The sequence below is a fragment of the Bufo bufo genome, chromosome 11, assembly GCF_905171765.1.
Source record: "Bufo bufo chromosome 11, aBufBuf1.1, whole genome shotgun sequence".
NCBI lineage: Eukaryota > Metazoa > Chordata > Amphibia > Anura > Bufonidae > Bufo > Bufo bufo.
This window is the reverse complement of record NC_053399.1, coordinates 251,448-266,552: the sequence shown is the minus strand read 5'-3', so window position 1 is coordinate 266,552 and position 15,105 is coordinate 251,448. Positions and strand designations below refer to the sequence as shown.

The 15,105-nt window shown below is 47.9% G+C and overlaps 1 protein-coding gene across 1 annotated transcript in view; it reads right to left on the bottom strand.

Annotated features, from left to right (window-relative positions):
* Positions 1 to 4,054, bottom strand: part of HCN3 (hyperpolarization activated cyclic nucleotide gated potassium channel 3) — a 39,553-nt gene extending 35,499 nt beyond the window's left edge. Inside the window, exon 1 of the mRNA XM_040411579.1 lies at positions 3,153 to 4,054. Coding sequence (XP_040267513.1) covers positions 3,153 to 3,298 — 146 coding nt within the window. The 5' untranslated portion in view covers positions 3,299 to 4,054. The remainder of the gene's footprint in view (positions 1 to 3,152) is intronic.
* Between the last annotated feature and the right edge of the window lie 11,051 nt (positions 4,055 to 15,105).

The following is a 15,105-nucleotide window of genomic DNA, read 5'->3' as shown; positions in this document are numbered from 1 at the left end:
ACCGGGATCTTACTAGAGTCTCACCATCACCTTACTAGCATCACACCAGGATCTTACCAGAGTCTCGCCATCACCTTACTAGCATCACACCGGGATCTTACCAGAGTCTCGCCATCACGTTACTAGCATCACACCAGGATCTTACCAGAGTCTCACCATCACATAATCAGCATCACACCAGGATCTTACCAGAGTCTCACCATCACCTTACTAGCATCACACCAGGATCTTACCAGAGTCTCACCATCACCTTACTAACATCACACTGGGATCTTACCAGAGTCTCGCAATCACCTTACTAGCATCACACCGGGATCTTACTAGAGTCTCACCATCACCTTACTAGTATCACACCGGGATCTTACCAGAGTCTCACCATCACATAATCAGCATCACACCAGGATCTTACCAGAGTCTCACCAGCATCACACCAGGATCTTACCAGAGTCTCACCATCACATAATCAGCATCACACCAGGATCTTACCAGAGTCTCACCAGCATCTTACTAGCATCACACTGGGATCTTACCAGAGTCTCACCATTACCTTACTAGCATCACACCGTGATCTTACCAGGGTCTCGCCATCACCTTACTAGCATCACACCAGGATCTTACCAGAGTCTCACCATCACCTTACTAGCATCACACCGTGATCTTACCAGGGTCTCGCCATCACCTTATTAGAATCACACAAGGATCTTACCAGAGTCACACTAGCATCTTACTAGCATCACACCAGGATCTTACCAGAGTCTCACCAGCATCTTACTAGCATCACACCAGGATCTTACCAGAGTCTCACCAGCATCTTACTAGCATCACACTGGGATCTTACCAGAGTCTCACCATCACCTTACTAGCATCACACCGTGATCTTACCAGGGTCTCACCAGCTTCACACTGGGATCTTACCAGAGTCACACTAGCATCTTACTAGCATCACACCAGGATCTTACCAGAGTCTCACCAGCATCTTACTAGCATCACACCAGGATCTTACCAGAGTCTCACCAGCATCTTACTAGCATCACACTGGGATCTTACCAGAGTCTCACCATCACCTTACTAGCATCACACCGGGATCTTACCAGAGTCTCGCCATCACCTTACTAAGCATCACACTGGGATCTTACCAGAGTCTCACCATCACCTTATTAGAATCACACCAGGATCTTACCAGAGTCACACTAGCATCTTACTAGCATCACACCAGGATCTTACCAGAGTCTCACCAGCTTCACACTGGGATCTTACCAGAGTCACACTAGCATCTTACTAGCATCACACCAGGATCTTACCAGGGTCTCGCCATCACCTTACTAGCATCACACCAGGATCTTACCAGAGTCTCACCATCACCTTACCAGCATCACACCAGGATGTTACCAGAGTCTCACCATCACCTTACCAGCATCACACCAGGATCTTACCAGAGTCTCACCAGCTTCACACTGGGATCTTACCAGAGTCACACTAGCATCTTACTAGCATCACACCAGGATCTTACCAGAGTCTCACCATCACCTTACTAGCATCACACCAGGATCTTACCAGAGTCTCACCATCACCTTACTAGCATCACACCAGGATCTTACCAGAGTCTCACCAGCATCTTACTAGCATCACACCGGGATCTTACCAGAGTCTCACCAGCATCTTACTAGCATCACACTGGGATCTTATCAGAGTCTCACCAGCTTCACACTGGGATCTTACCAGAGTCACACTAGCATCTTACTAGCATCACACTGGGATCTTACCAGAGTCTCACCATCACCTTACTAGCATCACACCGTGATCTTACCAGGGTCTCGCCATCACCTTACTAGCATCACACCAGGATCTTACCAGAGTCTCACCAGCTTCACACTGGGATCTTACCAGAGTCACACTAGCATCTTACTAGCATCACACTGGGATCTTACCAGAGTCTCACCATCACCTTACTAGCATCACACCGTGATCTTACCAGGGTCTCGCCATCACCTTACTAGCATCACACCAGGATCTTACTAGAGTCTCACCAGCTTCACACTGGGATCTTACCAGAGTCACACTAGCATCTTACTAGCATCACACCAGGATCTTACCAGAGTCTCACCAGCTTCACACTGGGATCTTACCAGAGTCTCACCATCACCTTACTAGCATTACCCCGGGATCTTACCAGAGTCTCACCATCACCTTACCAGCATCACACCAGGATCTTACCAGAGTCTCACCAGCTTCACACTGGGATCTTACCAGAGTCACACTAGCATCTTACTAGCATCACACCAGGATCTTACCAGAGTCTCACCAGCATCTTACTAGCATCACAGCAGCTTTTTAGCATGTGACCAGCATTTGATGAGAATCTTATTGCACCTTATCGGCATCTCATTCCAGCAGTATCACATTAGCATCTTAACATCACACCAGTATCTTCTCAGCACCTCACGACTTGCCAACTATTTAGAATCTCACAGCACCATACTACAATAGATGAGATAGTCACATGGAGGCCATCAGCATGGTGGAAAAATCACTGCTCACCATACAGTAGTCACATAATGTATTTGGGGACCGGTGGTAGCGCTGTGTGTGGTGAGAATGATGATATAGATTTCTTCTCACAATGATTTATAGCCAGGGAAATAGTGGGGAAGCACAGATCAGCTTTCTCCTAAGGTCTTCAAGCCTCAGCTTAGCACGTAAGATGATTAACAAATTAATTAACGTAACAAAGAATTATACAGGTACGGGCCCTGCCGGCTGCATAGGTCATGAGGCATCCCCAACCCAAAGACTCCCTGGAACTCTCAGCCCCAGAGTGGTCCTCCTGTGTGGAGACCGCTTACAGTCATAGTAACAGTCACTACCAAACAAAGCAAGACATGTGCACTGAACATGTGACCTACATATCGTGTATATTACTATGTGTCGTAAATGTGTAGATCACTTGAGGCCTGTATGTTCTGGAATCATGTGTAGATCACATGATGCATGAATAAAAAATGTGGAGATCACATGCTCTGGAATCAAGGGTCATGGCTACACACATGACCAGACAGTACATGATATTTAGGGGTGATCACAATGAGGTGTAAGAATTATGGTTGGTCTTCCTTGTGGCTGTATATAATAAGTGGCCACCACCAGCTACTAACCTGAAATCACTGTAAGGGTGGATGATCCAGAACCCTGCAGATTTAACCCGCTGCTGCTCGATCTCCACTGCCTTGTGACTGCCAAACATGCGCAAAGAGAACTTGTTGACGGCTGGCTGCAGGAGGGCCCCAAACTGCCGCTGCATGAAGGTGCCCGGGTGCTCCGCTTCAATCTGCTCTTGGGCCTCCGACTTGGGTAACACAGGACTTACTCCAGGTGCCGAGGACTGACTTAGGCCGGAGCCTGGAGACTGGCTCTGACCAAGTGGTGGAGTCTGATTTAGTCCAGAAGATGTCTGACTGAGTCCTGTGACTGAAGGTCGGCTTGGACCAGAAGCTGGGGACTGGCTGGGAACAGAAGGCTGACCGGACACAGGGGCCTGAACATCTCCTGGGGTAGGAGCCTGGCTGGGCGCGGCAGCAGGAGATTGGTTTAATGTAGGGACAGAGGTTTGGCTGGGCCCTGAAACTAAAGATTGGTGCTGGGTAGGAACACATGCTTGATTGGGGTCAATGGGGGAAGGCTGGTTCTTTAAAGTCACGGAAGATTGCTGAAGTGCGGGGACCGGAATGAGACTGGAAGCAGGGACTGGAGGCTGAGTGGATGCAGGGACTTGTGGCTGGCTGTAATAAGGGACTGGAGGCTGAATGGAACCAAAGATAGGAGGCTGGTTGGGTTCAAAACCAGGAGACTCACATGTACTTGCGGTTAGAGGCTGGCTGGATCCCGTTAATAATGGCAGGATGGGTGCATGGTTTGGAGGCTGGACTACCCCTGAGGTGGCAGGCTGATTGTCTCTAACTGCAGGTGCCTGGTTTGTTCCCAGAGATGCTTTGTTGGTGCCTGTAGTATAACTAGGCGTAGAGGTTCCAGTCTGTCTGATAACCTGCAGACAGGAGGCCCCAGGCATCTGTATTGGTCCAGTGCCTGAAGGCTGTGCGTCACCTTGTGCACGTGATTCTGTGGGTCCTAAGAGTGAAGGCTGCACAGATCCTGGGAGAGCAGAATGGGATGTCCGAGTAGGTTCTGAAGCAGGACTGTGACCAAGTCCTGGAACACAAAACTGTACAGATGATGGAGTAAATGGCTGAGGACCAGGAGCAGATGTGACAGTGGAGGACGCAGGAAGTGGAGCAAGAGAGGGTGCCAGACCTGGGGAAGTAGAGAGCTCAGGACATGGGGTAGAAGAGGGTCCAGGACACGAGGTAGAAGACGGTCCAGGACATGGGGTAGGAGAGGGTTCAGGACCTGGGGAAGGAGAGGGACCAGGACCTGGGGAAGGAGAGGGACCAGGACCTGGGGAAGGAGAGGGACCAGGACCTGGGGAAGGAGAGGGACCAGGACCTGGGGAAGGAGAGGGACCAGGACCTGGGGAAGGAGAGGGACCAGGACCTGGGGAAGGAGAGGGACCAGGACCTGGGGAAGGAGAGGGACCAGGACCTGGGGAAGGAGACGGACCAGGACCTGAGGTAGAAGAAAACAGAGGACCTAGGGAAGGACCTGGGATAGGAGAGGGAGCAGGGCTCGGGACAGCAGAGGATGTAGAACATAAGATCGAAGAGGGTTCAGGACCTGGGGAAGCAGAGAGCACAGCACCTGAGGTACGAGAAAACGCCGGATCTGAGGAAGGACAAGGCAAAGAACCTGGGAGAACAAACGATAGATGAGTTTCTGTAGTAGGTTTGCTGGATGAAGGTGCACTAGGGGTAACAGGCTTGGTAGATACCCTGGATTGCTGTTTAGATCTCTGTATGGAAGCTGTGTTTGGTCCTAAAGCAGAAGTTGGGCCAGGTCCATAAGGAGGGAAGATGCCGAGAGTCGGAGCATTCTGATACTGCCCTATAGTCGCATAATGAAGCAAAGGTCCAGCGGCAGGTGGTTTTGGGCTAAGACCAATAGTAGGACTGAGGTGACGGACACCAGGAGTGTGGATCTTCTGGCTGACTCCAGGACCAGGAGTAGGCTGATCTGTTCCAGGTGCAAGGGGATATGAACTGGATCCTGAGCCCTGCACTCCGGTCAGTGGGGCCACCTCTTCTCTAGCCATGCTTGCCTCTCCATCCACCATCATACGGCTGGCTGGGGAGTATTGCCCATTATGAGACTCCATGCTGCTCAGTGAGACATTCCTTGCCAGGTCCCCATATTCCGATCACTGGCGGAGCTCCGGCCTGTCTTCCCTCATAGCCTGGCCCTGCCCTCCACCCTGAAGATCGTCAAATAAGCTCATTATCTCCTTGACATCCTGCACGGGAGGCGAGGAGGCCGAACACACACCCAGGTGAAGAGACGGGAGGGAGCACGAGATGGATACTAGGTAAGTAACAGAATGAGATCTCATGAAAGGAAGGAGGGAGGGAAGAGGGAGGGAAAGATGACAAGGAGGAAGGGAGGAGATAGAGATATCGGAGGCAGGGATGCTAGCAGACACACGGGAGGAAGCAGCAGCTCCAAGGAAGATGAGCAGGGACACAATGAAGCCAGAAGACAATGATAGGGGGCAGATAATGGAAAATGGAAGGAATACTCAGAGAGGAACAGTCCTGAGGGACAGGATACCGTGAAGACAATGAGAAGCAAAGACGGCCACATCACACCATCCACACTGCTCTATGGGGCAAGCTCAGGAGCAAAGGACAAGAAGAAAGGTGGAGGTGTGCAACCTGGACAAGACATGCATGACAGCACCATCCGCAGGAGAATCATGGGAACGACACCATCCAGATAATAAAAACCAGAGTGTATAATGCGTCTAGTAAACTCAGGGGATATAATGATAACACACCCATCTCCAGTGATATCAGGGGATATAATGATAATACACCAGTCTCCAGTGATATCAGGAGGGATATAATGATAAAACACCCGTCTCCAGTGATATCAGGGGATATAATGATAAAACACCCGTCTCCAGAGATATTAGGGAATGTAATGATAAAACACCCGTCTCCAGTGATATCAGGGGATATAATGATAATACACCAGTCTCCAGTGATATCAGGAGGGATATAATGATAAAACATCCATGTCCAGTGATATCAGGAGGGATATAATCATAAAACACCCGTCTCCAGTGATATCAGGGGATATAATGATAATACACCAGTCTCCAGTGATATCAGGAGGGATATAATGATAATACACCAGTCTCCAGTGATATCAGGAGGGATATAATGATAAAACACCCGTCTCCAGTGATATCAGGGGATATAATGGTAAAACAGCCGTCTCCAGAGATATTAGGGAATGTAATGATAAAACACCCGTCTCCAGTGATATCAGGGGATATAATGATAATACACCAGTCTCCAGTGATATCAGGAGGGATATAATGATAAAACACCCGTCTCCAGTGATATCAGGGGATATAATGATAATACACCAGTCTCCAGTGATATCAGGAGGGATATAATGATAAAACACCCGTCTCCAGTGATATCAGGGGATATAATGGTAAAACAGCCGTCTCCAGAGATATTAGGGAATGTAATGATAAAACACCCGTCTCCAGTGATATCAGGAGGGATATAATCATAAAACACCCGTCTCCAGTGATATCAGAGGATATAATGATAATACACCAGTCTCCAGTGATATCAGGAGGGATATAATGATAAAACACCCGTCTCCAGTGATATCAGGGGATATAATGGTAAAACAGCCGTCTCCAGAGATATTAGGGAATGTAATGATAAAACACCCGTCTCCAGTGATATCAGGAGGGATATAATCATAAAACACCCGTCTCCAGTGATATCAGAGGATATAATGATAAAAAACCTGTCTCCAGTGATATCAGGGGATATAATGATAAAACACCCGTGTCTAGTGATATCAGGAGGGATATAATGATAAAAAACCCGTCTCCAGTGATATCTGGAGATATAATGATAAAACACCCGTGTCTAGTGATATCAGGAGGGATATAATGATAAAAAACCCGTCTCCAGTGATATCAGGGGATATAATGGTAAAACAGCCGTCTCCAGAGATATTAGGGAATGTAATGATAAAACACCCGTCTCCAGTGATATCAGGAGGGATATAATGATAATACACCCGTCTCCAGTGATATCAGAGGATATAATGATAAAAAACCCGTCTCCAGTGATATCTGGAGATATAATGATAAAACATCCATCTCCAGTGATATCAGGAGGGATATAATCATAAAACACCCGTCTCCAGTGATATCAGAGGATATAATGATAATACACCCGTCTCCAGTGATATCAGGAGATATAATGATAACACACCCGTCTCCAGTGATATCAGGGGATATAATGATAAAACACCCGTCTCCAGTGATATCAGGAGGGATATAATGATAAAACACCCGTCTCCAGTGATATCAGGAGGGATATAATGATAAAACATCCATCTCCAGTGATATCAGGAGGGATGTAATGATAAAAAACCCGTCTCCAGTGATATCTGGAGATATAATGATAAAACACCCGTGTCTAGTGATATCAGGAGGGATATAATGATAAAAAACCCGTCTCCAGTGATATCAGGAGATATAATGATAAAACACCCGTCTCCAGTGATATCAGGAGGGATATAATGATAAAACATCCGTCTCCAGTGATATCAGGAGGCATATAATGATAAAATACCCGTCTCCAGTGATATCAGAGGATATAATAATAAAACACCCGTCTCCAGTGATATCAGGGGATATAATGATAAAATACCCGTCTCCAGTGATATCAGAGGATATAATGATAATACACCCGTCTCCAGTGATATCAGGAGTAGGGATCGACCAATTATCGGTTTTACCGATATTATCGGCCGATATTCAGGATTTTGACCGTTATCGGTATCGGCATCTATTTTGCCGATATACCGATAACGTATGGGGAACACAGATCGCGCTGCTCTCAGCGCTCTCCGTGTTCCCTCAGCAGCACAGGGGAGAAGGAAGCAGTGTCTCCCTCCCTCCCTCCCCCTGTGATGCTACTGCTGCTGCCGCCAATGAGAGGAGAGCGGACAAGAGGAGGGGAGGGGCTGTGGCCACTGCGCCACCAATGACGTTAACTTACTCATTCATTCATATACAGGAGGCGGGAGCTGGCTGCAGAATCACAGAGCCGGCTCCCGACCTCTATGAGCAATAGCTGCGATCTGCGGTAGTTAACCACTCAGGTGCCGCGGATCGCAGCTACCGCTCATAGAGGTCGGGAGCCGGCTATGTACTTCTGCAGCCAGCTCCCGCCTCCTGTATATGAATAAATGAGAGATTTATCTTCATTGGTGGCGCAGTGCGCCCCTCCCAAGCCCCCCAGTATTAATCATTGGTGGCGCAGTGCGCCCCCCACCCCCACATGAAAAACATTGGTGGCGCAGTGCGCTCCCCCACCCAAGCCTTCCCCCCCAGTTTTAATCATTGGTGGCAGTGGCCACAGGGTCCCCTCTCCCCTCCTCCTCCGATCGGAGCCCCAGCAGTGTAAGCCTGGGGCTCCGATCGGTTACCATGGCAGCCAGGACGCTATTGAAGCCCTGGCTGCCATGGTAAGCTCCATGCTGCTGTGTGCACAAAGCATCCTATTCACCCTGATAGAGCTCTATCAGGGTGAATAGCACAAGGGTTCTAGTCCCTAAGGGCGCTAAAAGTTAGTAAAAATAAAACTTAAAAATATTAAGTAGAAATGAAAAATAAAGATTTACAAAAAAATAAAAACCTACACATTAACAATAAACATATTCATTTTGAGCAGATTTGTGTAGGATTTTTTTTTTTTTTCAAAAATGAAAATTCACAGGATATCGGTATAAATTATCAGCTATCGGCCTGAAAGTTCACAAATTATCGGTATCGGCCCTAAAAAATCAATATCGGTCGATCCCTAATCAGGAGATATAATGATAATACACCCATCTCCAGTGATATCAGGAGATATAATTATAAAACACCCATCTGCAGGGATATCAGGGGATATATGTCATGGGTAATGGGGAGGGGATCACACAAAATGACACACAGAAGGAATAGACTGGAGTCTAGGCCTCAAAGCTAAGGGAGAGGGATGGTGACCTCCTAGGAATCCCTAGACCTCTCCCCGACTCCTGCCAGTATGAGTAGACCCTGAAGGTGGAAATACTCATACACCGTAAACTAGGCCCTGAAGACCCTGGAAGGCCCTAGGAATGGTGGCAGAGAACGAGACTACCTGTTCCTTCCCAGATGAAGGAACCAGCGTCTCCCTGAGGCCTAGACAACAGACAGCAGTGAACAACAAAACGCAAGACAAAGTGCACTTAGCTTAAAGCAGATTGGAGGAGCAGGAGATCCAAAGGAACAACACACCAGCTCAACCAACTCCAGGAGGAAATATCAACCGCATGGTAAGCAGTGAGGGCCAGAACTAAATAGGGCCTCAGTAATGACTACAAGCTGCACCTGACAAGAGGTGTGGTAATTACCAAACACAACACTGACAGTAAAGAACAGAGAGACTGTTAGATACCCTCAAGTGCCGCCAATCTCTCCGATCTTCTGCCCCCCCCCTGTTTTTAACTCATTGGTGGCCAGTGCGGCCGCCCCCCCCCCCTGTTTTTAATTCATTGGTGGCCAGTGCGGCCGGTCCCCCCTCCCTCCCCCCCTGTTTTTAACTCATTGGTGGCCAGTGCGGCTGGCCCCCCCTCCCCCCCCCAATTAAAATAACCGACCCTCCATCATTGGTGGCAGCGGAAAGTTCCGATCGGAGTCCCAGTTTAATCGCTGGGACTCCGATCGGTAACCATGGCAACCAGGACGCTACTGCAGTCCTGGTTGCCATGGTTACTTATCAATTTTAGAAGCATTTTACTTACCTGCGATGTCTGTGACCGGCCGGGCGCTCCTCCTACTGGTAAGTGAAAGGTCTGTGCTATAAGCAATGCGCCGCACAGACCTTTCACTTACCAGTAGGAGGAGTGCCCGGCTGGTCACAGACATCACAGGCAAGTATAATGCTTCTAAAATTGCTAAGTAACCATGGCAATCAGGAATGCAGTAGCGTCCTGGTTGCCATGGTTACCGATCGGAGTCCCAGCTATTAAACTGGGACTCCGATCGGAACTCTCCGCTGCCACCAATAATGGGGGATCGGTCATTTTAATTAGGGGGGGGGGGAGGGGGGGGCCGGCCGCACTGGCCACCAATGAGTTAAAAACAGGGGGGGGGGGAGGGGGGGGGCCGGCTGCACTGGCCACCAATGAGTTAAAAACAGGGGGGGGGCGGTCGCAATGGCCACCAATGAGTTAAAAACAGGGGGGGGGGGAGCGGCCGCACTGGCCACCAATGCGTTAAAAACAGGGGGGTGGGGGGTGGGGGGGGGGGGGGGAGTCGGCCGCACTGGCCACCGATGAGTTAAAAACAGGGGGGGGGAGGGGGGGCAGTCATGTACACAGTTCTTTTAGTATATACTAACTTGAAGCGTCCCCATCACTATGGGAACACCTCTGTGTTAGAATATACTGTCGGATCTGAGTTTCACGATCTAACTCAAATCCAATGGTATATTCTAACATAGAGGCGTTCCCATGGTGATGAGGACGCTTCAAGTTAAAATATACCATCGGATTGGAGAAAACTCCGATCTGATGGTATATTAATAGGGACTCCTGACTTTACATTGAAAGTCAATGGGGGACGGATCCGTTTGCAATTGCACCATATTGTGTCAACGTCAAACGGATCCGTCCCCATTGACTTGCATTGTAAGTCTGGACGGATCCGTTTGGCTCCGCACGGCCAGGCGGACACGAAAACGCTGCAAGCTGCGTTCGGGGGTCCGCCTGCTGAGCGGAACGGAGGCCAAACGGTGCCAAACTGATGCATTTTGAGCGGATCCGCATCCACTCAGAATGCATTGGGGCAGTACGGATCCGTTCGGGGCCGCTTGTGAGAGCCTTCAAACGGAGCTCACAAGCGGAACCCCGAACGCAAGTGTGAAAGTAGCCTTAGCTTGAAACGATAGGAAAGTAGAGGATCCACAAACAACCAGTATAGAGCTCCAGAAGGAAAATATCAACCGCAAAGTCAGCAGTAAGAGGCGGACTTAAATAGAGCCTCTAAAACAGCTAACGAGCAGAACCTGCGGAGAGGTGGGATCCTTCCCACAACAAAAAACAGAAAGGAAACACAGAAAGACCTGTCAGATAGACTCACGTGCTGCAAGTCTATCCAATCTTCTCAGATCTCTCAAAGGGCAGGTAGTGACAGTACCCCCTCTTCTACGGGTGACCTCCGGGCACCCAGGACCGACCTTATCCGGGTGCGCCCTATGAAAAGCCTTCAGAAGGCGACTAGCACTGACATCAGTCGCCGGAACCCACATTCTTTCTTCTGGACCGTACCCCTTCCAATGTACGAGGTACTGAAGGGAACCACGAAGAATACGCAAGTTAATTATTCTGGAGATCTGAAACTCCAGATTACCATCTACCGAGACAGGAGGAGGTGGCAAGGGAGATGGTTCAGCAGGTTCCACATAGGTTTTCAACAAAGACCTGTGAAACACATTATGTATCTTCCAAGCCTGCGGAAGTTCAAGACGAAACCGGATTAATAATGGCAGAGATCTTGTAAGGACCAATAAATCTTGGGCCCAACTTCCAAAAGGGTACCTTCAACTTAATGTTCTTAGTGGACAACCACATCAAATCACCCACACACAGGTCCGGACCAGTCATACGTCTTTTGTCAGCTATACGTTTATATCTTTCGCCCATTTTTTTCAAATAGTTTAGAATCTTCTGCCAGATACATGACAATGAGGAAGATAATCTTTCCTTTTCAGGTATACCAGAGAACTCAGTCCCAGAAAAGGTAACAAGCTGAGGGTGAAACCCATATGCACCAAAAAATGGTGACTTATCAGTGGACTCCTGTCTACGGTTATTTAAGGCAAACTCAGCCAAAGACAAAAATGAAAACCGCTCTTCCTGATTCTCGGAGACAAAACACCTCAAATAAGATTCCAGATTCTGGTTAGTGTGCTCAGTTTGTCCGTTCGACTGAGGGTGGAAAGCCGAAGAGAAGGACAACTGAACTCCCAGACGAGTACAGAATGCCCTCCAGAACCTGGACCTGGAAACAAATTGCGTCCCCCTATCAGACACCAGATTAGAGGGAATGCTGTGTAATTTCACGATGTTATCAATAAACACTTGAGCGAGAATTTTGGCATTGGGCAAACCTTATAATGGTATAAAGTGCGCCATCTTACTGAAGCGGTCTACCACCACCAAAATCCCCGTCTTCCCAGAGAAAATAGGCAAATCAGTGATGAAGTCAACGGACAAATGCGTCCAGGGACGGGATGGGATGGACAAAGGAAGAAGAGATCCTAAAGGCCGAGTATGAGTCACCTTGGCACTTGCACAGGTCTCACAGGCTGCCACATAACCCTCCACATCTTTACATAAACCTGGCCACCAGAATCTCCGGCAAATAAGATCCACAGTGGATCTGCTCCCAGGGTGTCCCGCAAGGACAGTATCATGATGTTACTTGAACACCTTGTGCCGAAGCCCAGAAGAAACAAACAACCTCCCTGGAAGACAGGAATCAGGTGCCTCACCTTGAGCTTCCAACACCTCCGCCTCAAGTTCAGGATGCAGGGCGGAAACCACCACTCCATCAGCCAAAATCGGAGCAGGATCCTCCAAATCTCCCTGCCCGGAAAGGTACGCGACAAAGCATCCGCCTTGACGTTTTTGACCCCAGGGCGATAAGTGACCACAAAATTAAATGACCATCAATGCCTGCCTTGGTTTTAGACACTTCGCCGATTGCAGGTAAGACAGATTCTTATAGTCAGTAATTACCGTAATGGGATTAATCGCTTTTTCTAACCAATGACGACATTCTTCAAAGCCAATTTAATGGTCAGCAACTCTCTATTACCAGCATCATAATTTCTTTAGGCAGAAGAGAGTTTTTTTGAAAAAAAAAGCACAAGGGTGAAATTTGCCAGGAGAAGGACCCTGCGACAAAACTGCTCCGACTCCCACTTCTGACACATCAACCTCCCAGTGAAAGGCTGAGAAACATCAGGTTGCACCAGAATAGGAGAAGAAGCGATACATTTCTTTATTGCAGAAAAAGCATGTAATGCATCTTTAGACTAGACTGAGAAATCCACACCTTTCTTGGTCATATCAGTCAAAGGCTTGACAACAGTTTTATAATTCGGGGATAAATTTTTGTAGTAATTAGTAAACCCCAAAAACCACATCAGCGCTTTCTGATTCTCAGGTCGATCCCAGTCCAATACTGCACAGACCTTTTGGGGATCCATACGAAAAGCTGAGGAAGAAAGCAGGTAACCCAGGAACTGCAGCTCCTGAACAGCAAACACACATTTTTCTAACTTAGCATATAACTTATTCTCCCGGAGGATCAGTAATACTTGTCTTAAATTATCCTGATGAGTTTCCATATCGGGCAAGTAAATTAGTATGTCATCGAGGTAAATAACAACAAACCTTCCCACCAAATGATGAAAAATGTCATTGATAAAGTGCTGAAAGAGCGCCAGGGCATGAGCAAGTTCTCAAAGTGGCCCTCAAGGGTATTAAAGGCCGTCTTCCATTCGTAAACTTTTCTGATTCTTAGCAGATTATAAGCCCCTCTTAAATCCAATTTAGAAAACACCTTGGCTCAGACAATCTGATCGAATAAATCCGGGATCAAGGGAAGGGGATAAGGATCACAGAGAGTGATACGATTTAGCTCCCTGAAGTCTAAACACAGTCTAAGGGTCCCATCTTTTTTTTTTTAAACAAAAAAGAAGCCGGCAGACACGGGTGACTTAGATGGTCTAATATGTCCGTTTGCCAAACTCTCGGTAATATACTCTCGCATAGCTACTCTTTCGGGTTGGGAAAGATTATACAACCGAGACTTTGGCAATTTAGCTCCGGGAATAAGGTTGACCGGACAATCATACTCTCGGTGAGGGGGTAACTCCTGATCTCCACCCTCAGAGAATACGTCAGAAAAATCTGAAAGAAACGGGGGTAACACCTTAGTGGATACCACAGAAAGTGACGCACCGAGACAGTTGTCTATACAGAAATCACTCCAATTACTGATCTGTCTTGCTTGCCAATCTATGGTAGGATTATGTCTGGTCAACCATGGTAAACCTAGCACTAAAGGGGCAGGCAAACCCTTCAGCACAAAACAAGAAATGGACTCAACATGGGAATCACCCACCCTCAAATGAATATCATGCACCATATGCGAGAGAGGGGCGGAATCAATAGCAAACATAGATATCCCCTTGTTTAATGCTCTTGTTTTAAAACCATGACTGAACGAACTGATAGTCCACAAGGTTAACCCCTGCACCACTGCCAACAAATACTTCCAATTCAATATTTTCAGAGTCTAGCGGCACCATGGCAGGCAGGAGAAATCAGGTACTACCGGTAAAAAAGACAAAAATATCTTCTCCGACTCCACACCCACACTGCAAAGAGTAAGAGAACTAGACTCATTATTTACAACCTTTTTTTCTTTTTCACCTTGAGGTTTAATATAAGGACATACGTTAATAAAATGTCCTTCTTTACCACAGAAGAAACCAAGTCCTCTCTTAACCCTGAAGTTCCTATTACCAGGGCATGAAGAGACCTGTCCCAATTGCATAGGCTCATCACCAGACAGGAGCTCGAGAGTCTCTGTACCCGCGGGACAGAAGAGGCATGTTTCCCCATATGGTAGTACATTCCTAGCGAGGGGAACCTTGCACCTCTCCCTCAGGCGTCTATCAATCCGTACGGCCAGGGACAAAGCCACCTCCAAAGAATCAGGGTTTTCGTGGAATGTCAGGGCGTCTTTTAGTCTCTCAGACAGCCCTTGACAGAATCGACTACGGAGTGCTGGGTCATTCCACTCCGAATCAGTCGCCCATCTCCTAAATTCAAGCAAGCTACGCAGCTTAGATTCGGCCA